This window comes from Pongo pygmaeus, chromosome 6 (assembly GCF_028885625.2).
Source record: "Pongo pygmaeus isolate AG05252 chromosome 6, NHGRI_mPonPyg2-v2.0_pri, whole genome shotgun sequence".
Classification (NCBI taxonomy): Eukaryota; Metazoa; Chordata; class Mammalia; order Primates; family Hominidae; genus Pongo; species Pongo pygmaeus.
The window spans coordinates 146,622,217-146,649,075 of record NC_072379.2 but is presented as its reverse complement, the minus strand read 5'-3'; the positions used below and the strand labels follow the sequence as shown (position 1 = coordinate 146,649,075).

Genomic DNA, 26,859 nt, shown 5'->3' with positions numbered 1-26,859 from the left:
GCGTGGGCTTGCCAGCACCTTGATTATGGACTTCTAAACTGCAAATCTGTGAGAGAATAAATTTCTGTTGTTTTGACCAGCAAGAATGTGGTTATTTATTAATGGCAGCCCTAGAAATCAAATACCCTTAGCATCCTATGCCTTGGAGTCATCTGTTAGGAAAAGCACAGAGGGTACCTCTCACTCAACTATTGCTTTTCTACACTCTTCTGATGGTGTATAATAGAGTCCTTGCCTCAAAATGTCCAAAAATCCATTATGTTGATATTGAAGCCTACTTTTCCTGCTACTTTCTTTTTTTAATTTCAGTCTCATGGAGGTACCCATGACAAATAAAACTGTATATATTTAAAATGTACAACATGATGATTTATGTATACATTGTGAAACCACAATCAGGTTAATTAACACGTCCATCAACTCGGATATTCTTTTTTGTGTGAGAACACTTCAGATCTACTCTTTTAGCACATTTCAAGTATACAATACAGTGTAATTAACTGTAGTCACCATGTTGTATATTAGCTCCCCAGAACTTACTCATCTTGTAATTGAAAGTTTGTACCTTTTGATCAACATTTCTCCATTGTCCCTACCCCCCGCTTCTGCACTTACTATTATTTTACCCCCTGTTTCTGTGAGTTTGACATTTCATTTTTTTTAGGTTCCCTATATAAGTGATAGATACAGCATTTGTTTTTCTCTGTCTGGCTTATTTCACTTAGCATTATGCTACCTAGGTTTAGCCATGTTGTCACAAATGGCTTTGATATGCATTTCCCTCACACTTAGTATGTGATTCCTCCAGCTTTCTTTTGCTATTGCTTTGTCCATTTGGGGTCTTTTGTTATTCCAGATGAATTTTAGGATTTTTCTTTTCTATTTCTGTAAAATGTCTGATTGGAAATTTGATAGAGATTCCATTGATTGTATAGCTTGCATTGATATGGATATTTTAGTGGGACTAACTGTTAAACTCTTCCAATCTGAGAACATGTGTTATCTTTCCATCTATTTGTGTTGTCTTCAATTTTTTTCATCCATGTTCATGGTTTCAATGTATGGATCTTTCACTCACCTCTTTGGTTAAATATATGCCTAAGTAATTTATGCTTTTTGATACTATCACAAGTGGGATGATTTCAATTTTTCTTTCAGATAGTTCACTGATAGTGTATAGAAACAAAACTGATTTTTGTATGATTTTGTATACTGCTACTTTACTGAATTTGCTTGTTAATTCTAATAGTTTTTTGGTGGAGTCTGTAGGGTTTTCTATATGTAGATGCTCCTGGATTTACCATGGGGTCACATACTGATAAACTGATAAGCTGAAAATACCAAAAGTAAAAAATGTATCTAATACATCGAACATAGCAAACATCATAGCTTAGCCTAGCCAAACTTAAATGTGCTCAGAACACTTACATTACCCTATAGTTGGGCAAAATCATCTAATAGAAAGTCTATTTTTTAATACAGTATGAATTATCTCATGAACCACATATTGCTAGTCCAGGAAAAGATCTAAAATTTGAAGTACACCAAATTGCACTGGCTTCACACCACTATAAAATTGAAAAAGTTGTAAGTCAAACCATCTGAAGTCAGGGACCATCTCTCTATAAGAGCATGTCATCTGCAAACAGAGAAAATCTAACTTCTTCCTTTTGGATTTGGATGTCTTTTTTTCTTCTTCTTACCCAATTGCTCTGCTTATGACTTTCAGTGCATTGTTGAATAGAAGTGGCAGGAGTGGGGATCCTTGTCTTTTTCCTGATCCTTGAGGGAAAGTGTTCAGTTTTTCACCATTGAGGATGATGATAGCTGTGGGCCCCTCACATATAGCCTTTATTGTATTGAGGTATGTTCCTTCTGTATCTAGTTTGCTGAGAGTTTTTATTATGAAAGGATGTTGAATTTTGTCAAATGCTTATTCTGTGTCTGTTGAAATGATCATATGATTCATTTTGTTTATATGGTGTAATCACATTTGCTAATTTAGATATATCAAACCATCCTTGCATCCTAGGGATAAATCCCAGTTGAACTTGGTGTATAATTCTTGGAATATGCTGTAGAACTTGGTTTGCTGCTATTTTGTTGAAGATTTTTGCATGTATGCTCATCAGGGATACTGACTTGTAATTTTTATTGTAGTCTCCTAGTCTGGATTCAGTATCAGGGCAATGCTGGACTCATAAAATGAGTTTGGAAGTGTCAGATATTTTTCGATAGAACAAAACTTGGCATAAAGAATATCATGTACTATATATCAGGAATATTACCAAATGAAAAGAAAGTTATTCTCTCTTATTGAGGATTGAAAAGAATTTAAGATGCTGTATCCCACAGAGAAAGCTTCTCTTATATAGCAAGGGCTTTGTATGTTCTGAGTCTGATGAACCTATCTTTATAGTCATTTGAGAGGTGTGTGTATATATTTGGGGGTATGTGTGTGTGTTTGTGCATTCAGACACAGTTATAGTTTAGTTGCCCCAAATTTTATTTAATACTTACCAAGTACTAAGCAGTGGGATAGGCATTTGTGTTAAAAGATGAAAAGCACCTGGTCAGTAGCATTAAGAAGAACAGTGGATAGAGAGCTTATGTCAATACGATAGGGTTGCTGATGACATAAAGGGACTTATATGAGGTATACCTCCAGGAATGAGTATTATTTGATTTCATTTTTATTTGCGATCTATCTAGTATAAGAACTGTCAATGTGTTTATATTGTTCGTGGTTTGTAAGAGACCAGACTGGTCTGTTTTTGCATTCATAATTTTAATGTAAAAATGTCTATGCCTTTGTCTTTGATAAAGTTTTAATAACTGATTTATAATCTCTCTCATTGTTATAAATGAAAAGCCCTTCTGCATAATGGATAAAAGAGTAAATGTCAGTGATAGATCATATTGTTAATTTTTTCCATAAACTGTTTCCAAAGAGGCATTAATGAATCACTTCTGCTTACTACCAGTTTTTTTTTTTAAAAAAAATCTTGCTGTGGTTTTACATGGAAAAAAATACTGTTCTTTTGATTTTAAAAATACTTTTTGACCTTAAGTATACATTTAAATCTAAGGTAAGAAGTAAGATTACTTTAAAAATAGATAAATTTCTACTTCTTCTAAACTGCATTTATTTATCTTCAGAGCCACTTGCAATGCATATGAAGCCCTCTATTTGTCCACAAATCACACTGTAGAAAGCACAGAGCTAGAAATACTAGTGTTCTCAGCCTTGCCATTCAGAGGTAACTTGTCTCTGTTTGCAAGTAACATGATCTTATATACAGATGAAGAGTGCAGCTCTCTCCTCCTTTTCTCCCCACCCACTCTCCTAACTTCTCCATATTCTTTCTCCCTCCTGCTTAAAGCCTTCCTTCTTTGGTTAAAGGTAGTAGGTAGCCACATGCTTGGGGGAAGAGAACTAGGGTAAAATTTGGGAAATTGGGGTGGTTGCAGACCTGTGTAAGAAGGTAGCATTTCAGAGTACTCATTTTTTAGGCATAGTTGCTAACCTTAATACACCATTATATCGGTATTTTTTTTTTTGAGACAGAGTTTTGCACTGTTGCCCAGGCTGGAGTGCAGTGGCACTATCTTGGCTCACTGCAAGCTCTGCCTTCCGGGTTCAGGCCATTCTCTTGCTTCAGCCTCCCGAGTAGCTGTGACTACAGGTGCCAGCCACCACGCCCAGCTATTTTTTGTATTTTTAGTAGAGACGGGGTTTCACCATGTGTTAGACAGGATGGTCTTGATCTCCTGACCTCATGATCTACCCGCCTCGGCCTCCCAAAGTGCTGGGATTACAGGTGAGAGCCACCACGCCCGGCCGGTAAGTATTTTAAAATATCTACTAAATTACCCCTCCTAAAAACTTGTATATTTATTCTTAATTTTTTAAGTCTGTGGATAACAAGCTCATCTTCCCAACCATCAAAGTTCTATTCATTTATTGCACTTTTAGAAAGCAAAAGATTTCTCAAGATTCAAGTATGATTTTTCCACTGGGCTTCCTCATTTAAAAAGTACAATGAAAACACAGTTTTCTTAAACTGCTCAATAGAGAGACTGCTGGAATCTAAATGATCCCAGCATGACAATTAGAGTTTGTGCAGATTAAATTTGTTTTTTTTATTACCACATGTGAAATTGATGTTAATCAAGTGTCATTGTGAGCCCATTCGTTGGATAATAACCACATGTGGTAGAATTTACTACCTGATATTCATTTATTTCATCTTAAGATAGGTGGTGCATGAGAAGCATAGGGTGATGACAAATGGGAAAAAAAACTACTACTTTGAATGCGAACTGAAATCCTAATTCAAATCCTTTAGAATTTTTAAATAACAAAGAGATTACTTGGGCTTTAGACTAACAGGCTTCTGCTATGTTCAAGGTCTTTCAGTATCTCATCTATATGTATAAAGGAAGAGGAGAAATGTTACTTATTAATAAACATTTTTCTAATAACAATTTGAATTGATTACTAATAACAATTCAAATGCTTCTCAATAAATTTCTCTTCCATACTATTTTTGCCCTATGCATCATTCTGTATTATCATTTTTACTTCTAAAATACGTGTTAGCTCAAAAACCTAGTTTAGACTGTAGAAAGGAAGCTTAGCAAAAATGACCTCTGCTCAGTGGAACTGTGGCAATCACACTGCAGGAAAGCAAAAGTTGCAAGACAGAGTTGATGCTACATTTTATCTGGTAAGAGCGGAAAATATGTCATAAGCAGTGGATCTAGCAACAATGAGAAGAGAAGGACTAGTTTTGCAATGACTGCACTTTCATCGTCCATCACTGATTGGGCTTCCCCTTCCAGCCCACTTCTCTTCAGCACCCTTTGGGATGACTGGCCTTGTGGCTAATCAGCCACATGGTCAGCTGAAAAGGGAGGAGATTTTTTTTTTTTTTTTTATCATAGCTTGGGCTTTCCCATCAGGTGCTGTAATACACAGGAGTAGACACCTATACTAACAACCAAGCAGCCAGTACTGCTGTCTGGAGTTTCCTACTTGCCTTACTCAAGGGCATCTAATACGCGTGCAATCCCAATACTTCTCTCCTGGAACTGCTATGCTGTGGGAAGGCAGGAATCCTTATTATTGAGAATCCCTCCCTTGTGGAAGTTCAGAAAGTGTTCTTTTGCTCTTACACAGAGCTTAATTAAGTCAGCTTAACTTAAAGAACTATACAAAAGAAAAATAGTGCTTTTGGACAATAAATTAACAAAGCTTGTGCTGTTCACCTAGCTTCAGGTAATTTAGGAACCTGTAGGACAATCAGTCTGGCCTGCCCAATGCAAGTTTTATTATCTCAGGAAATCTCTATCTATGTCATTCAAACTCTAAAGGAGCTCATTTTCCGAATAGGGATATGTTTCCATCAAATGCTTGAATATTCTCTAAGTGGGATAACTCAGCAACAGATAGCCATATGGTAGAAAACACACACAGGCTTTTCCAGAGCTCTGAATTCCTTTGCAGTAATACAAATGGGAGGCATTTTCCTCCTCACAGCCAAATTCTTAGAGGTATTTCTTTATCCAGTGTAGCTGGATGGGCTCACTTGGCCCTACCTAGCCTAATGAAAGTTGATCACATGACTTGGCAAGAAAGACATGTTTAATTGTTTAATTAATATCTCAACAGGCCCAGATAGTGGCAGAGAGTATTAGGACATTTTGATGCCTGCTAATGAGTAATGACAGCAATTTTGTAGTTGCCAACATTGTCTGGCATTTGGTGCTGGCATCCATGATGCCAAGAATGGTCTTTCAAGAGTAGAGTAGGCATATTTTTCAGACAGGAGCTACTATGGCAGCTTTGGTATGAAATTGGATGAGGAGACTAAGGGACTACGAGCCCTTGAATGTTTTTCTCATTTTACTTAAAAATAAAACCATATTCTTTATTCAAATCCATATCCATTTACATTATTTCACTTTTATTGGCTAAGTCTAAAGATTTCCAAAATCAATGATTTCACAAACATTTGAAAGAAGCCTGATGGGAGAATACCCCAAAAGTCAAATATCAAAATTTTCTTGGAAACTGCTGCATTTTTGATAAGAAACTATTGCTTATTCATGGTGTTAGACATATTCATCAAATATCACAGGAGGAGATTATTTAGGTGGATGGATAATTTTGCCCCAGATTACAACAATCTTTATATTTTTGTAGCATTCTTTTGCCAAGAGGGAGAGGAAAGGAGGAAGAAAAGCAAAATGCAGCAACAGCAACAACAAAAGGAATGAAGCAAGAGTTCTGTTTATCATGATTTTGTAAAAAAAATAAAAAATAAAAAATACAGGAACCAATAATTCAACTTTCAGAATTTCTTCCTGTGTATGGTGCAAAATCAAGAGATTCCTCTCTGAGTAGTTTTTAAATAGAGTTTAGCAAACAAATCCAGGTGTCTTAATTTCAGAAGACATAAATTTGATGCAGCTGAGTCACAGCTGGACTGCTTCTGAGGGGAGGAAGCATCTCATTATACCAGATTTAGGTTAATAATCACAAGGGAATATAAAATTAGCTTTGTTACCTAAGATCATACTACAAGCTAAATAATTGAGGAGTAATTTAGTAAAATAAAAGGGTTTGTATCACTTTCAGTAAAGAAATGTTAACAGTTAAAGAAGTGATATCAAATCATCCAAATGGTTTTCAAAAATGCACTGTAAGCATTGTTCAGCAGCCTTACCAGTTCTCCTTACTTCAGAAATAACTGAGAGCCCATAGCCTGTTATGGGAAAACTTAAATATCATTCAATGACATTTCTTTCTTCTAAAGCAGCATTCTCCAACCTTTTTGGCACCAGAGACTGGTTTCATGGAAGACAATTTTTCCGTGGATCAGGAGGTAGGGAATGGTTTCGGGATGATTCAAGTACATACATTTATTTTGCAATCTATTTCTATTATTATGACATTGTGATGAATAATGAAATAATCATACAACTCACCATAATGTAAAATCAGTGGGAGCCCTGAGCTTGTTTTCCTGCAACTAGATGGTCCCATCTGGGGGTGATGGGAAACAGTGACAGATCATCAGGCATTAGATTCTCACAAGGAACGTGCAACCTAGATCCCTCGCCTGCACAGTTCACAACAGCATTCATGCTCCTCTGAGAATCTGATGCTGCCCCTGATCTGACAGGAGGTGGAGCTCAGGTGGTAATGTGAGCAATGGGGAGTGGCTGTAAATACAGGTGAAGCTTCACTCCACCACTGCTCACCTTCTGCTATGTGGCCCAGTTCCTAAAAGGCCACAGACTGGTATTGTGGGGATTGGGGACTCCTATTCTAATGGATATAATTCATTTCATGATTTTAAAAAATGACTTATGAAGAATAGCATCTGAAGTTATGCTTTGATACAGCAGTGCTGAAAAACCACTGTCTTCTGGGCTAGCTTCACCCTTGATTCAAGTCCGTACCCTGCTGCTCCTGTAACAAGGTCAGTCTCTTCACAGTATTACATTTATAACCATGGCTGTCATCTATTGAGAATTGACTATACAGTAGAGAAAATGTTAGACATTTTACAAATCATCTGAACCCTTCACAATAATATTGGCAGGCACATACTATTATTCTTGTTTTATTAATAATGAAACAGGGCAGTGGTGTGCTAGTAAACCAGCTCTATTAAAAGTATCTTGTTTTACAGGGTTTGTCAATTTCCCTAGTATAAATTCTTCCACTGTGGTCTGGTTCCAGCTACCAAGGTTTCCACCAAGGTTCTGGTTCAAGCTACCAAGGTTTACCAAGGTTAAACAATCAATTCAAAATTTTTTGAATATTTAACAATTAGTTCTATTTCTCTACAGAACTCTGAAAGTGACTTAGCTCAGAGTTCCACTCCTGCTTGAACGTCTTCTGAAATATCTTGTTTCATATTGTTCTCTCTCATATCATACATACTTGCCTTGGTACTAGTTGGACACAAAAATATCTGTTACCTTCTTATAATGTATTAATGCTTTTATTACTTATCCTGCTTTCCTTTAAAACTACCTTGTATACTTCATAAGGAAAATGGCTCTCATCTATGCTTTTGTATTCACATAGTGTGCCACATACAAAAGAGATGCATAATATTGTTGAATGAGTTGAAACTGTCTGTGATTTAAAGATAATCCTGTACACCAAGTTTGAAAAGCTAAAGACTTGCCATAGAAACTTAGTGACTAATGTCAAAATGGAAACGAAACATAGTTTGGTTTTGGAGAAGTTAAAAAGTATCAAAGGAGAGACACATATTATTTTTTACTCTAATTCTCTTTCCGGTTTTCTGAGCAGATATTAACCTTCCTGAAGTTCCCTTCCTTATCTTCAAATTAAACTAGACTCTTTCCCTATATCCTTTTTTTCTTAATTCAACCTGACAAAAGTGTGAAAATGGGTGTTTTCTATTCCTTTTTCTCTTCACTCTGAACCTTGGATAAAACATACACTGGGATTCAAACTATAGGGAGTTTAATGAATAGTGCCAGCTCCCTCAAGACCTAGCACTGGCATTTTATAGCTTCGGAGAAGTTCATAGGATCACAGCATGTCTTTACAGCACACTGCTTTTCAATATGCATTTGCAGATCAACTTTTTTTTTTTTTGCCAAGACTCAAAGAGAAAGACATATTTTTGAAACTATTGAAAGAGTCTTTGCAAAATTGAAATTAAATCCTTTCTTTCTATATTTAATCTTGGTCATCATTCCAAAGCAAGGCATGAAAGAAGGGATTAATTTGAAATTTGGTCTGCCTTCGAAATGTAAAGGTCCTTGGGCTGTGTTTCTCCAAATGACCTGTACTATTTTAATCCAGTGTAATTTATTTGGTTGTGGCCGAAAGATAGAATGGCCTTTAAATCCCCTTCCAACATTTCTACCCAGGTAGTACTTTCACAGCTCTTTCCATCTTATTTTATCTGTAGGTGCCAGATGAATATGAGCGTAAAGGAGCTGCTGGGATGATTGTTTCTTTGTGCAAAAAGTGTGATTTTAGGAAGTGACATCACTTGCCATTGTTTCCCTTAGCTCCCAATGGTTTAGCCCTAGTGAGAATGCGAGCTTTTCCTCTAGAGAATGCATACAGCTGAGCAAGGGCTTATTAATATTTGACTTTCGTATATTCTATTGAAAACCATATTCTTTACCAAGCACCATGCTGAAGTTGCATCCCCTCACCCTGATTTCTCCCTGTCTGTATGGTTAGAAAAACAAACCCAGAAATAAAGCAAACAAATCCTTTGAAAATACAATCTGAAAAGTTAAAATAATTGCTTAAAACAAATAATTTGTGACAAAGTATTAAATAATTTTATTTTTTCCCCTATGTGTCTACATGTATCCATATTTTGTAAGCATGAAAAATGCCAAGCTAGATTCTAAGAGGTAAGAATACATAGAATTTATTCCTAGATCACAATCCCGGTGAACCAGAGATGTGGAAATAAGGTGATAAGAACTTTTATTTTTAATGAAACTATACACATTTTTGGAGGGGGCTACATCCTAGTATTCCTGCCGTCTCTACTTCACACTCCAGTATCTATTCCATATATGGAATGGAGCCAGCTCTCAATATATTGATGAATGAATAAGTGATGGTAGCACTATGGGTCCTTAGTGTCCTGTGGTCCTGCAGTTGGGTCCCATAGTCACTCCTTAATAACAGGGACACACTGAGCATCTGACACAGATCATGGTGTGGGAATGGGATGGAAGGTAAAACTGAAGGAATTTGGTAGTTGCTCACTTGATAACACAGAAGCACAACCTGACTACATAATACCATATCTTGATTAGAAAGAGTAGATGTACCCCATGCATATAAATCAGCTAGTGTGGCTATTATACTTGCTAATAAAAACCTTTATCTTTTCAATGAACATTTACTGAAATATTGAGATATCCTATGATCTTTTCATTGAGAATCACTGATATGAAAATATGGCCTGTGTACCGAATGAAGAGTATACTGATCAGTAGATGCAATTATACTCAAAGTAAAATTTGACTAGCTGTTTTTCGAAACTTAGTGGCATAAGTTCTTTAAAAGTAGGTCATTTTCTGAATTTAAAAAGCACTTTTTTTTATTATACTCTAAGTTCTGGGATACATTAAAAAGTACTTTAATAAACAATATCTCATTGAATTTTCAAGAGGAAACTTAAGTTTAGAGACATTAAATGACTTGTCTAAAAACACAAAACCAAGATAGCACAGAGGAGTGGGGGAGGAGACATGGGGAGGAAAGTGATTAAATCTGAATAATTCCTATTTTATTGCTGTCAGTAACCTGTGGCATGGACTGGAAAAGCTGACTTCACCTTCTATAAGTATGAGTGAAATCTACACTAATGCAGCAAGCGTGTTTCAGGAAACAGAGGATTTATAAGGTATGGAGACAGTCATTTTTCTGGAATTTAGACATGTCCAACTGATGGAGAAGTAAGTTTGGCCACATAGCCTAAGGATCTGATGGTTTGACATCAGGACATCTAATTTTAAACCGAGTGTTTTCCCCTCTCCATAACTTCCCTGTAGCGAGGATACACATATAATATTACATGATAAATCAAAAGATTGTTATGTTCATGTTATTCAAATTTTATAGTTTCAAATAAACTTCTTGTCATGTACTAGTCAATATTTAAACATATCTGTATCTATTTTAGAATAACTCCTACAGTTAGCCAGTATAGTAATTGACCACACTCTATGATATAAGGGGTCCCCAACCTGTTAGGAACTCGGCCTCACAGCAGGAGGCGGGCATTCCCGCCTGAGCTCTGTCTCCTGTCAGATCAGTGGCAGCATTAGATTCTCATGGGAACCTGAACCCTATTGTGAACTGTGCATGTGAGGAATCGAGGTTGTGCACTCCTTATGAGAATCCAACTAATGCCTGGTGATCTGAGGTGGAACAGTTTCATCCCGAACCATCCCCTCACCCCCTTCCCCCACTCTGGTCTGTAGAAAAACTGTCTCCTATGAACCTGGCCCCTGGTGCCAAAAAGGTTGGAGACTGCTGACCTAAGATATCATCTTTGTTGCAACTTACTTTGCTATTGTTACTATAATGTCATAGTTCTCACAAATTTCAGTAATGAATGGGGTGTCTTAACATGGCACAATATTTTCCTTAAAGATAATTTGAAATATGTAGATTTTTTTGCTTATATCCTAAATTCCTCCATATAATTTCTTAGAATGATATTTAATGTCTGGTGGTAGTTTTTGGTATTATTATTGTAACTACCCTCTCTGCTTCCATTTATCACTATTTTGTTATTGGACTCGATTCTATTTTTCTTTTTTCCCTGTAAGTTTACTCTCTCCTTATAGCTTCACTATCTTCATAAATTTGTATAGAGGGCATTGAATAAAATTTAAAGAAAACACTTGTTGCTCTGGATACTCTTTGACATTCGAGAATGCTTGGAGGCAGTGCATATTCACTGCATGCATAGTCTGTGCTGGGCGAGCCTCAGGTTTAAAATGGTGGATGAAATGTGGCAGCACCTCCTGCCAGAGATGTACAGTCCAGCGGAGGAGAAAGATATTATTAAATCATTATAAATAATAAATGCAAAATCATAACCATTGCTAGTGCTAAAAGAGATATGTGTGTTTTAGAATAAGAGGATTTGACCTAACTACAGGGTCATGGAAAGCTTTTCTGAGGTGAAATCTGAGGGAGGAGTAGAAATGTACTAGACAAAGCAGAGAGGTAGATGTGCAAATGTCCTGTGGTGGGGGGTAGTGGTATAGGAGGGGGGAGAGTGTGAGAGTACAGAGCATGCATCAAAAACTGAAAGGAGGCCAGTGCACTGAAGGGAAGAATGGGAGGAGAAGTAGGGGAGGAAATCAGGTTAAAGACATGGCCATATCACGTAGGACCTGGCAAGCCAGGTGAACTTGCCCCAAAGGATGGATTCCAATTCCCTAAGGCTCAATATCTAAGTTTTATTTTAGATACCTGCTATGGTTTGGCTCTGTGTCCCCACCCAAATCTCACCTTGAATTGTAATCCCCACGTGTTGAGGGAGGGACCTGTAATTCCCACATGTCAAGGGAGGGAGGTGATTGGATCATGGGCAAAGTTCCTCCCTGCTGTTCTCATGACAGTGGGTGAGTTCTCACGAGATGATGGTTTTATAAGGGGTTCTTCCCCCTTCGCTTGCAATTCTCTCTCCTGCGGCCATGTCAGGAAGGTCCTTGCTTCCCCTTCGCCCTCCACCATGATTGTAAGTTTCCTGAGGCCTCCCCAGCTATGTGGAACTGTGAGTCAAACCTCTTTTCTTTCTAAATTATCCAGTCTCTGGTATTACTTTATAGCAGTGTGAGAACAGACTGATACCATATCCAGTGCAATTCTACCCAATGCTGCCTGTTTTTGTAGCAATGCTCAAACTCCAAGTTATCATTGATGCCTAAGTTGTAGAAACTCCAAATGGACAGAGACACCAAGTTTCTTCGTGCCAATAAATCCAGGTCTTTATGCTCTATGTTAGTATGACTACAGCAAGTAGGATTCAATTTATTTTGAAAATTATTCTTTGAGTGATATCAATTATAGGTGAAATGGATTATCAACAACATGGTATGGGCTGTTGAAGTCCACTGCACCTCTCATGTGTGCTGTAATAAGGTGCAGCACAATTTACAGTTTACACATTTATGAACCCAGAGGAAATGCTCCAGCATATGGCATGTACAATTATTACCTTTTACATTTAAATTTTTCTCTAACATTGGCTAGAAAAAATTTTACTTTTGCTTTATTTGGCAATGTCAGGACCTGTTCATTACTAGTATTTCAGAAGTTTTAAATCTCATGATTTTAAAATTAAAAGAGAGTTATATAGGTCATCTAGTTTATCTCCTCCTGTTTCCCCTGGAAACATTACGTCTGTATATTTGGGCAACGTGAAAATCTCTCCTTTAATAAAAAGATCTGCAAAAATATTGTCTGTCAGAATGCTCATCTGACATTTAATAAATTTCCAAGGCTAACATTGCCTATTTTTGTCAAACACTAAAATACTATCCTTTAACCTCTTGCATTCATTAAATTAGCCAAAAGTTTTCATATTATTGAGGATATTCTAAGGAATTTTTAGAGCAGTTCCACACAAGGAACTAATAGTGTATATAAGAATGATTGGCCAGGCATAGTGGCTCATGCCTGTAATCCCAGCACTTTGGGAGGCCAAGGCGGGCGGATCATGAGGTCAGGAGATCCAGACCATCCTGGCTAACATAGTGAAACCCCATTTATACTAAAAATACAAAAAAATAGCCAGGCATGGTGGCACGTGCCTGTAGTCCCAGCTACTTGGGAGGCTGAGGCAGCAGAATCGCTTGAACCTGGGAGGTGGAGGTTGCAGTGAACCGAGATCATGCCACTGCACTCAAGACTGGGTGACAGAGCGAGATTCCATCTCCAAGCAAAAGATACATTCCTAACAGTGCTTTTGGGAGAGTGAAGCGGGGATAAGTCAACATAATAAACACCAACGGTTCAACATGATCATTTTAGTCCCTTTGTCATGGTTTGGTGTTCAGATATGCTACTAGTCAGTTCTTAAAGGATTTATGGAGAGTGGAATGCCTGTATGAGAAAATTTTTTCAAGTATAAAAAACTTCAACAATGTAATGTATTTGCATTTTGTAACAAACTAGCCTCTTTTGTTTTTAAACAACAAAAACTGGCTTTCCCTTTCCTGTGATCAGACTCTCTTCTGTGATCTTCGGCTTTCTGTGTGGGATTGATTTGTCTACTCAACCCAAAGGGAGACATCCTGGCTCCTCAGGGGAGCGGTTCACAAATGACAGTCCTCTAAGCCCTGCAGATAATTTACGTAAAAACAAAGTCCCCACGCACACACAAACCAACAAATGAAAACAAGAGACATAGGTTTAGGAGGCATACAGATTTCTCTTAATGCTCTTCAATTCTTCTGCAGAAAAATACTATGGAAACCAGTCATTCACTGCAGTCCAAATCTGCCATAAAAGTGATAGCAAACAATATGTATGGCGACATTAAATTAAGAGACACATTGTGTGGTTTGGGCAATTATTGGTATAGAAGTTCAAAGGAAAAGGACAATTGCTCTGAAAGTGATGAAATGAGAAAAATTTATTGAGTACCACATATGCTAAAGTTTTTCTCAGCATCTTCCATGGGTATCATTTCATTTAATCTCACAATGGCTTGAAGAGGTGAGCACTGTTAATTATCTATTCCTACAGGAGAAAACTGAAGCTCAAATAATTTAAATGGCCTAGGGTACAAGTAAGAAAATGGTAGAGTCAAAGTCAACACAAGGCGGTGTGACCAAGCAAAAAGGCTTCTCTGTTCCATCTTGAACTAGAGCTTCTAGCCTGGATGATCACAGGTCACTCATAGCACTGTTGTCTCACCCTGACCAAGCCCGGGCTGGTGTAGAAGGTGTGCTAAAATAGTGTAGCCTGTAATGTTTGAAACTCTAACAAATGTTCTATTATATTAAACTTTAGCTCTTAGCTGCTTTTTTAAATCAAAAATACTATTTAAAATAATTAGCATGATTTCTTTTCAAGATGAATGCTTGGTCTTCTGCAGGAAATAATGAAGCAAAATATTTTACATTACTTACAAAGTTCAAACCCACAGAATACAGAATAAGCAACTGCAAATCTCAGCTCACTGGCTTTTAGAATACCAAGAGACTTCAGTCGAAGAAAGTGCAAGAAAAGTCAAATGATTGACCACAAAGGTATGCAGCCTGATGATTTTATAGCTAGAGTCAGACACATCAGAAACTGGGGCCTTTGCACTTCGTTCTTCTTGCTGAGAATGTGGTCATTGATTTAGTAAAAATGTAAAATTGTTCATTCTGTGTCAGACTGAATGGCATACATTGTATCTTCTTACATCTGTGCTGTGTGAAATTTTTAACTAATCCATGTGGGTAAGTAAGACTGTACCAACTCTTTCAGGTTATTAGGAGGCAAATGGCCTTCAATAAGCTACAATGTATATTTTTCGAAAGAAAAAAGTCACCAGCCAACCCTCTCTTGAATTATGCAGTATGGTCTTTTCACCTCTATTTATGCACACGTTGGATATTCAAAATTTTGGCTTCATTTGGAGAAGACAACAAAAGATCAGGCTTTTATTATTAAAAAGAATGATTCTGCTTTTAAAGATCCAACAAAATGGAGCAAGGAACAAGTAGGAAGGAGCAGCAGAACAAAAGACAATTTTCGTCTTTTACCTTTCGAGCTGGCCACTAGCGCCAAACCTAAACACACTTAGGACATTTCTAATCCTTGGAGTCATTACCCTTAAAAAACAAAACAAACCTCAGCTACTCAACCAGTAGCATACATTTTAATTTTTTTTTTTTTGCCTTTTTGCTGTGTATTTTAATGATGGAAACAGCTATAAAAAAAGAATAACTTGCTTTTCAGTTCAATATAAAAGCCGTCACTGAGGTAGAAAATCCTCGCAACCACCACCGATTTCTTGCTCTTGACCATTGGTTAGCATTATCGTATTTCAGGAACAAGATCCCTTGTAATTAAATATGGTATTTATAACACACGATAAAAATCATGCTAGTGGAGTGAAGGTACCCAGTTTCATCAACGTAATTCTAGCATCACATTATATTTAATAAGTGCCACATACTGAAGGTTAATATTTTGATGTGACTGGTAAGGAACAATTTTAGTTATAACTCTTTTCTTTGAATTAATTTCAATATCAATCATTTTTGTTCTTTATTCATTAAAATACTTTCATATATGTAAACACAGATGATGAATCTAGTAAGTATCTATTTTGACCTTCTTGACATCTTTCTATTGTTAGTTTTGTCAAGATTTCCTTTGCCTCTTGTTTTTGAATATCTACCTAAACAAATAAATGTGTGCAACTTTGTAAGTCAACATTTTACAATATATTCAAAACACGATTTCTTCTTGCACATTACTACAAATAACACAATGGAAAGGCTTAGAGAGCTGTATGACATTTTTACTATACCCAGGGCTCTACTCTGAGATAGTTTGCTTGTCACCATTTCCTAAAAGTAAAGTGAAGAGAAATCTGTTTGTATAATCGGAGCATTTAGATATTAGAGTTTCAGTGTTTGGGCATATTGAGAGAAGATTGACTCTCTCTTTTTCTCTTGCTCTTCCTTCCCTACACACACACACACACACACACACACAGGCACATACATATGCACACAGTAACCAACAGTTGACTCTCTTCTCATAATTATATGATTTATGCCAAATATGTTTTCAAAAGTGCTTTGTTTTCAAAAGTGTTTTGCAAATGGCGATGCATTATTGGAAAATTAATATTATAATTATAAGAGTTAGCATTAAATTTTTTAAGTACGAAAATTTATTTTTTATTTAACCTTTTGGAATAAAGCTATTTCTATAAACCAAGGCACATATGTGTTTCACTAGTCATTTTTGCATGTTACTTTTTATTTTTGCCATTTAAAAATATTTTTACCTTCTTATGTTTTCATTTTATTACCTTCTTATGTATTTTATTACCTTCTTATGTATTTTATTTTATCTATTGGCTTTTAGATATTCCATTTCGGACTCATTTCTTTGATCTAAAAACAGGTGGTCAAATAGCTGGGCTAAAGCATGAGGCAGCCATCATCCAGAAACTAAATGTGCCAATTACACTCTGTCTCCCTCTCTGATTAATTGATAAATGAGGATCCAGTCAGAGACATCACACTAACACAATTTCCCAAACAATCGACCCAACAAAGGTGGGCTAGACATAGAGAGGCGAATCCAAGTTTGGCCTTCCAATCTCAACTACGTGTTTATGGAACAGAGGAAATGTTCATCCTTCTTTCTGAGTCGTTTGCCAACAGAGAACATATTTTAACAAGTAGAATAGTATTTTTTTTTTTTTTGGAGAAATGACAATTGGAATCTTGGTTTTTGAGATTCGAGTGATGTATTATGTGGATTATTCAGGTTGCTGAGCCTCAAAGCACAGCTCAAGACTTGAGATTCTCATGCAATTACAAGATTAAAGTGAGATAAATTGGCACTCACAGTTGTGGCAGGTGGCCCCAGTGTATCCTGTCTCATCACAAGTGCATTTGAAGCTGTCCCATGTTTGCGAGCACTTTCCACCATGCTCACAGTGATTGGGCACACATCTGTGAGAGAGAGAGACAAACAGAAATAAACCAATGAAAAATGAGATTTATGAGTGGCCAAATTCCAAGCTGTCTGGGCGACATATCATTTCAATGCCAGGTTGCCTTACCAAGGCAATTAATCCTTGTTAGTTTAAGCAGATTAATATGATTCATGACAGAAGGTGCCAAGCGCAACAAAGATGATGTATCACAGACCTGGAGCTTCCCATTTTTGAGTAAACAGTAGATACTAACAAACAACTGAGGGATTTACTTGAATATCACAGATTCATTTTATTTTTATTTTACCCCAAAACAAAGACAGCAGCTAAGTTCCTTCCTGGTAAAATATCAAAGATAAGCTGTCTTATTTCTTGTTTTATTCTATTCTTTGTCGAGCCAAATACTGACGTAAAGAGGGGTATCACCAAGTTTTTCATAGCAATTTGAGTTTTTGAAATAATGTCACGATAACAGCAATGAAAATATACTAACTTAGAAAAGATATCTAAGTCTTCCAAACACCTATTTCCTGCTGGATAACCAAAGCAGCCTGCTTAAAGAGACAGCAAGCATAATACAGAGGAAAAGATACAGGTTTTGTTTTCAAATCTATATCTTTTTATTAAGATGACTAATTGTAACTACTTAATTGAACCTTTCTGTACCTTAGTTTTCACCTTTGAAAAAATAGAATAATTCTATCTTACAAATAATTTTAAGCTTTGGAGATAATGTTCATGAAGTATTAACAGATAATTAATAGGCAGGAAATAGTGCGCCAATAAATGGAAGCTGTAGATTTCTGAAACACAGCCTCTAGGGCACAGCTTAACTGTACCTCAGAAATTGTGAGGCTGAAATTTGTCCTGAAACACCCCTGTTTAAATGGCACAAACCGTTTCCTTTCTCCTGGTTCCATCCGCTCATCCCTCCCATCAATTCCTCTCTCCATCTACCCCACAACCTGATTTTTGTTATAACCCTGCTGAAGATGCTCACAGATAACAAAGGTGTTCATTGTGATGTACCAGTACTCACACAGGACACCTAGACTTTAGTAGGGAACTGCCAAAAACAGGAAAACTTTCCCAGATTAAAATAACAGAATCTATAATCATGGGTCACAGGCAAAGGACAGATAAAGAGCCACCCTGTAAGCAACCCGTCTATCATAATGCCCTAGCAGCTCCCTGCTACAAAATCTGATAGAGCTGGCCTCAGAAATAGCATTCTCCAACTCCTGTTCTCAATTTACCACTAGCCATGCCTAAAACCACTTGTAGCTGGGCTTGGCTCAGTTTGGCCTGGAGCCCCTGGCTCTGAGTAGCTTGCTGTTTTTCCACAACTTTTTACAAACTTTTACTCCTGCAACAAACATTGATTGAGCACTTGCTATATGCACAGCACTATGGAAAATGGAAGATGACTAAGACTGTATTCACAGCCTTGCAGAAGAGCTCATAGTTCATACAGAAGTAGATACAGTATGTATGAAAACTACAGTGCAAGGAAGAAATGAAAAAGAGCATAATTCAGGAATAAAGTACTATAGGATTTCACATGAGGAATCACATGTACATTTTGGGCACAATTAAAAGCTTTTAGGTTGAGACTCAATGAATGGACAGGACTACAAGAGAAGAAAATGAGAGGAAGAACATTTGGGAAAAAATACAATATAAACAAAAGTATCTTGTTGAATTATCATGAGGGATGGAAAATTCACCGTAAATTTAATAGACACTTTTAATGAAATTTGGGCTCAGTATTATCAAGGCTACAAAGATGTTTCATCTCCAAATTTGAGTGGAGGTGGGGTGGGGATCTGATTCATGAAAAATGCAAACCCAGAAGAATTTGACGAGTCATAAAAGATACATGAAACGCTATAGAAATTTGGATACTAGAGGAGTTATAGGTGGATGATAAACAAAGGGCTTCATAAAGTTCAGAACATTTCACCTGCGCCTGAAAAGAAGAGTTGTATGTTTATGATTAAAATGCTGAAAATCGTTCCTAGCAAAATAGGTGAGAAAAGCACTGATAAGGAGGTGGAAGAGTGAAAGCAGTGGGAGGTGCCGGATTGTGAGGGTCCTTTCCTATAGCCACTATTCTGTACAGGCCCTGAGGCATGGGAACACACACAGCAGAAGGTGTTTACATGCAAAGCAGGTGGTTCTCCACATGATGGAAGGAAGCAATGGGCTAGACACTTCAAAATTACACGAAACTAAAACATCCTTGATACTTAATTTTGGAATTCAGTACGTATATGGTGTTGTATGGTATATTTACTTTCTAAATTATTGCGGGTTAATATTAGCTCAGCCTAATATTGAAAGTAATTTACATCAGCTCATTATATCAATTAATTTGGGGGAAGTAGTGCAGAAGTGTACTGAGTAGCAAAAGAAAAACAGGCTGGAATCTAAATGTGGTGTAAATAATGGGCAGAGTAGAAAATCATCTCGATGATAGTAAAGATTACTGTGTTCTTAAACGCATGCAAAAAGCATATATCCATCAAGTGAGATTAATGAATACAAGTCATCCCTCTCTACCTGTGGGGGGGATTGTTCCACACCACCCCCCACCCACCCCATAGATACCCAAATCCACGCATTTTCAAGTCCCTGTTATAAAATGGTGTTGTATTTGCATATAACCTATGCACAGCCTCCCATATAATTTAAATCATCTCTAGATTACTTAGATTTATCATTGTATTGCTATTTTTATTTTTTTTTCTATTTGGCATTGGTTGGATCCACAGATGGATTCACAAATATGAGGTCCAACTGTACTTCAAAAATTCAGTATTAAGGATTTCTTTAAAAGTATTTTTTATTTAGATACCATTTTAATATTTTTCTTTCTTATAATTCTTATTTTTATTATTTATTAATTTATTTACTGATTTATTTTTGAGACAGAGTCACCCAGGCTGGAGTGCAGTGGCACCATCTCGGCTCACTGCAACCTCCGCCTCCTGGGTTCAAATGATTCCCCTGCCTCAGCCACCCAAGTAGCTGGGATTACAGGTGTGTACCACGACATCCAGCTAACTTTTGTATTTTTATTAGAGACAGGGTTTCACCATGTTAGCCAGGCTGGTGCCGAACTCCGGACCTCAAGTGATTCACCCACCTCAGCCTCCCAGAGTGCTGGGATTACAGGCATGAGCCACAGCCCCTGGCCGATTCTTATTTATTTATTTATTTATTTATTGAGACGGAATCTTGCTCAGTCGCCCAGGCTGGAGTGCAGTGGCGCGATCTCAGCTCACTGCAAGCTCCACCTCCCGGGTTCACGCCATTCTCCTGCCTCAGCCTCCCGAGCAGCTGGGACCACAGGCGCCTGCCACCACGCCAGGCTAATATTTTTTGTATTTTTTGTAGAGACGAGGTTTCACCGTGTTAGCCAGGATGGTCTCGATCTCCTGACCTCATGATCCGCCTGCCTCGGCCTCCCAAAGTGCTGGGATTACAGGTGTGAGCCACCGCGCCTGCCTGATTCTTATTTTTAAAATTGACATTCTCCCTATGATGATTACAGGTATTCTAATTCTTAATGGTGGAAAACGTTTTATTTCCTAACCAACTTGTTCAAATATAACTGCAAACCCTATCACCATATATATATTTTTTAAAAGTTAGGACCAGTTACCAAGCAAAACAAAATACTAATTAACATAGCTACCCCTTTCCTATTATTTCTTCTGTATTTCCACAGAACCAGTAATCTATGTCCAATACACCATTATTACATTGCTTAGCAATGGTTTGTTGAGCACTTGTCTCTTCTGAACTGAGATTCCTACAATTAGGGATTTTTATCTTACAATTCTTTACATAACTAGGTGCATGCTCAGTAACTGCCTATTGACACATTGACTGAAAGAATGGATCAATGCAATTCTAGAATGTTACACCACCAAGAAACTGAAGTAATTTCAGAAAAAATATCTCTTTTACTGTGAGAAATACAGATTATTTGTATCTATGATTTTATTCTCAAATCCAGACTTTTGGGCTAATAAACTAATTTTTTTAGTAGCCACAAGGAATGCGTAATTTGTTTCATGGCGTGTCCTAGCTTGAAAGTTTGGTTCACATCAAAAATGAATAAAAATGACTCGACTGCTTCTGCTTGAGAATGACTTGACCGGGATCAGGAAGGTACAGGGGAGAAGTTGGCAGGTGTCACTTTGTTGTGATCAAGTGACTCCAGAAGAAGTGATGTATCCAATTAACTCGGGCTCCAGACAGCCCTGCCTTCTCCATCGAACTCATACTTAGTTCCAGCTTTCAAAATGCTTTAGAATCAAGTGCATTTTATTCAAATAAAATTCATTTAGACTCCAATACATAAGACAAATGAAAGCTATATTTTGGAAGGTCAAATGGGCTGCAATTACTTAAAGCAAAATAAACATGGACAGAGTGGCTGGTTAGATGGATGTTGCAATTCAATCCAGGGCTGTGGATGACAGTTGCACTTTTATTTTACCCATAGCATCTCTTTTATTTCTGAACTTGATTTTAATTGCGAAGCATTGGGAAATTTGGGATTCACAAATAGAAGAAGCTGCAAATGGTACCAGATTTGTTTGTAGTAGCTTACTTTGTAGTTTATGGACATTATTTAATTAAACAGGGATAGTGGAAGAAGTTTTATTTTAAATCTAAAAAATGTTAGCCTGACAGCATAACTGTATGCCTTGGTAATCATCAACGCACGTTGAAGGCTTTTTATCTACAGTGTTTAAAGTTAAAATAGACATTTTAAAATAAAATGAAATCAAATCTTTGTGTTACCTTTAAAACCATATTTGGTTTTATAAAACCTGACGTGAAAACCATAGTCATAGCACCATCACTCCAGAAATCCACATGGAAATATGTTCTGGTGGTACCAAGCGCAATGAACAGTGCCGTGTGTATCAGAAGAACTGCTGCTCTGTATAAACCTAATCCTTGGGACTCAAAAGCAGTGTTTCTCAAACCTTTGTGTGCATAGGTATCTCTTGAAAATCTTAAGGATTCTGATTCTTGCGGTCAGGATTGGAGTCTGGGATTCTGAGATCCTAACAAGGTCCCAGGTGATGCTCACGTGGTCGGACAGAAAATCACGGTTGGAATAGCAAGGCTCTAGCGCATCGCACTTCTCTGCAGCGGGGGCTCAAAGGAGAATGCAGATGCTGAGTAGGAGGAGAAACAGCCCAGGAAGGAAGCACAAGGAGAGAACACAGCCTGCAGCCGGGGCCTAACGCGATCTATTCAATCATTTCTCCTAAGACTACTTTTCCATAGGTCCTCCCACCATGTTTTAATCTGATCTACTCACAGTGGCATATAATAATCTTTGTAATCTCATTTAGGAAGTTAAATCATTTCTGAACCTGACTGTAGACTTCATATAATTCATAGAAAGTGATCACTGACTATAAAGGCAGTTTCATTTCTTCGTAAAACCAAGTTCAGCATTCTCAATCTCAGGGTCAGCTAAGACTTTCCCCGTGCTTAGATCACATACAAATAACAGTGCTAGGATATTTAATTTGCTTTTAGACTAATGCCAGTTTTACTCCTGGACACTAAATATGCCTTGTTCTAAACTTTAGAAAAGACTGCTTCTAGGTTACTGATAGCTTATTTTTGTAAATGATTGGACCATTATTTAAAACAATTTATAAGTTATTATTCCAGTATAAATTGCCTCCTTAATTTATGAGTTTTTCCCTTCATCTCAGCATGAAATTTTATTTTTGCTTATTAAGACAAGAAATATATTTAGAACGCTTGCTTCCTTGAATACTATTTTTCATACTCGTGACTCTCAGAGCTATTTCCATAATCATAGTATTTTCTTCTGCATTACCTTCTATGTTGATCTCAACAATATTTGAGTACTTTTATTTCTATACTAATTACATTTTGATTTCAGTTGAAAGGATATTATCTATGGAGTGTCTTCTATTTATTTTATCCTGCCTTCTATTTATTTTATTCAAATAGAAATTATATAGAAAAGTAATCACAATTCCAGTAACTAATTTAATATTTTATTATTACATAACATTATAGTGGTAAAACTAGAAACACTATTGTAATATTGATGGAGCTCCTTCAACAAGCATTTATTTATAGAAATATTTAAATGCTAAGATATTTACTGTATCTCTGCCATTATGCCCAAATTTTTCATTAAAAAAAAATCAAGCATATTTGGTCTACATCTACTGATCATTAATTTTGCTATGATGAGATAAGCAACTTAACTTGGGTTTTCTGCCTTTTAAATGTTTTTTATTATAATGAACTAGAGTTCACTTTATCTCATTTTGCTAATTTACTTAGAGTTATACTTTTACAATATATTCCTCACTGTTTTGTAAATAAAATGTCTTTTGAAAGATTGCTGGCCCACAGGAGAAGAACCTGCAAAACCATCTGTCTATTCATCTGTCTCCAGGTTGAACTGTATTAAACATAAATAAATAACCCTAAGTTCTTTTAAATCAGTCAGTCGCCTCTTCCACATAAGACACTCTAAAACAAACTCTGAGAAACAAAGAATAAAGAAAGTTTCATTCTAAAGAAATTGTATTTATTCATGCAAACATAATTAGCAAGTGAGTTCTATATACATATGCCAGATATTAGAAATACTGGTATAGAATTAAGATCATAGGCCATTGTCTTAGGCGTGTGCAGAAGTTTTATGGAATAACAAATCTTTGAAAGAAAGTTTAGACTTGGGTAGCCCAGAAGGAGGGGGAATCCCTTTCTACATGGAGGGAAGACAAGGGCCTGCACGTTTAGTTAAGCACAGAATGTGGTTGTGAAGTAATAAATCAGTGAGTTTGGCTAGAGAAGAAAGTCTGCACTAGGAATGAGGATCACAGCAGACAGTTGTGGATGCCCAGGCCACAGCCCTTTCCCCTTTCTTCCTGTCGTCACCCTGCTCTTGCTCAGGTATCCAGGCTCCTTCATGTGGCCTGTGCCTTTTGGAAGGGGATGCTATTTCAGTCTCCAAGGAACAAAAAGGAAAGAGCCAGGCGTCCTAACAAAGTCATTAAGCTGTTGCACATTGTTCTGCAAAATTTACAATCCTCTTCTATAACAATAGAATTTACATCTTGACATAGAACCCCACCAGTTACAGACAATATTTTCCAGGCTTTCTTTAAGTTACATGGCCCTGTGGCTAAGTTGAAGGCAATGGAAGTGCCATGGGCAATGTGTGGATGAAGCTCCTGAAGGGGAAGGATATGAACTATTTGTCCTTTTTTGTCCTTCCCAACCTCCTTCCAGAAATGAACCTGTGATAGTGAGAACTGAAGAAGCCATCTCAGAACAAAAGAGAGAATGAAAGGAAAATATCTATACATATGTAACAAACCTGCACGTTGTGCACATCATGTACCCTAGAACTTAAAGTATAATAAAAAAAATATATATATATAAAAGAAAATATCTAAGTAATCTGAGCTTTGGATAACATATCAGCCCTGGGCCACCTACCCAAAGGTTTTCATGAGAGAGAAATATAATTCTGGATGTTTTAAGCCACTGTTATTTTGGGTCTTTATTATAACAACAAATAGGCCAGGCGCTGTGACTCACACCTGTAATCACAGCACTTTGGGAGGCCAAAGCAGATGGATCACCTGAGGTCAGGAGTTCACCAGCCTGACCAACATGGTGAAACCTTGTCTCTACTAAAAATACAAAAATTAGCTGGCTGTGGTGGTGGGTGCCTGTAGTCCCAGCTACTTGGGAGGGTGAGGCAGCAGAATCACTTGAACCCAGGAGGCAGAGGTTGCAGTGAGCCGAGATCATGCCATTTCACCTGGGCAACAGAGCGAAACTCCCTCTCAAAAAAAAAAAAAAAAAAAGAAAGAAAGAAAGAAAAAGAAAAAAACAACAAATATACATATCCTAACTAAAATAGGACTGCAGTTCCTCTACTTTGATGCTGACCTATATCTTGCCTTCTTCTTATGACATAATACATTTGGTGGCTGCTATTATTTAAGTCATTTATGTGTTGCATTATATGCAGCTGAAAAAACTGAACTGATAGATGTTAAATGTACAACCATAGGTTGGGTTCAGATTGTAAAATATATTAATTATTACATTAGGGATTTTCTTGGAGAATGTAGCTTTGTTTGTTCATTCAACTTATATTTATTGAGTACCTACTGTGTAAACTCTGCCATTTGATTATGGTTTCTTATCAAGAAGTTAAATAGCAGGAAACAATATTTCTGGGAGATTGTGTGATGATATACAGTCCATTCACTGTTCAAGGGATTTTTGAACTTTATCCAGAGGCAAAATAAAGCCAGCCATCAAGAGATGCACCATGGAGATATATTCTCTTCACCCCCTAATTGAATGGTTTTAACTAGCTTTGGCATTTAGAACATTTTTTACTAGGCATGGAAAGCATTGAAAGTCTTCAAAAATGAACTTACTTGATAAATACATGTTTAAAATATTAAGGTAGTAACAGGAGCAGGATAGACAGGAAAGGGAAAAACTAAAGGCCAGATAAACTCAACAGCTATTTTAATGCTCCAAGTAGAAAATCTTAAAAACCTGGAGTAGAATGAGACCAAAAGAAACCCAAAAGGATTAAAGGGGTTACATTATTAATTGATTACTCGGAGGTAAATTAATTAAGATGCCTTAGATACTCTGTGTGTAGAAACCAGTGATAATCAGTGGCATTTTCAGTTTGAGGTAATAACTTTTCTTATATAACAAGGAAGTTTCTAACCTGAAAGGTTTTGATAGGAACTCTTAGGAAAATAAATTTTAAATTTAAATTCATAATTTGTTTTCTCAAAATGGGTTAAATTTAGAATAATTGTAAACTGTACTTCTCCCCAAAAAAATATTTAGCCTTATTTCCATCTCATCTCTTTTACTGGAGGAAAAAAGATGATGATAACAAAAAGATACAAGAAATATTGTGCCCCAAAGTAAATTTTCTGAAATGCACAGGAATATGTAACATGATACTTGGTTTAAGTATCAAGTTTGAGTTATCTGTTTCACGTCCATAGATAAATTTTATTTCACCACAACCTGCTATATCTTTTTTTTTTTTTTTTAATGACAGAGTCTTGCTCTGTCACCCAGGCTGGAGAGCAGTGGGACGATCTCAGCTCACTGCCACCTCCGCCTCCTAGGTTCAAGTGATTCTCTTGCCTTAGCCTCCTGAGTGGCTGGGATTACAGGTGCCTGCCACCACACCTGGCTAATTTTTGTATTTTTAGTAGAAAACAGATTTTTGCCATGTTGGCCAGGCTGGTCTTGAACTCCTGACTTCAAGTGATCCACCAGCCTTGGCCTCCCAAAGTGCTGGGATTACAGGCATGAGCCACCGTGCCTGACCAACCTGGTGTATCTTTGATTACACACTGCAGGGGCAGACTAGGAGAAGTTTGTGGGTAGCCATGAACTAGGAGAGAGAGTATATAGTGAAATGTAGGTAGAAGGAAGGAAGATGAGAGATAGAGAGAGGAAGTGAGAAAGACATCCAAGGTACCTAGATGTTGGGAGAATATAACCACAAACATTACTAATGGGAAACTTAAAAAGTCATGATGAATTCTAAAAT

The 26,859-nt window shown here is 37.0% G+C and overlaps 1 protein-coding gene across 2 annotated transcripts in view; it reads right to left on the bottom strand.

Annotated features, from left to right (window-relative positions):
- The window catches only part of CNTNAP2 (contactin associated protein 2), a 2,269,257-nt gene that overhangs the window by 908,246 nt on the left and 1,334,152 nt on the right, over nt 1-26,859 (bottom strand). For both annotated transcript variants that reach the window (XM_054495308.2, XM_063667934.1), the window contains one exon: nt 17,132-17,238. In XM_054495308.2, coding sequence (XP_054351283.2) covers nt 17,132-17,238 — 107 coding nt within the window. The remainder of the gene's footprint in view (nt 1-17,131; nt 17,239-26,859) is intronic.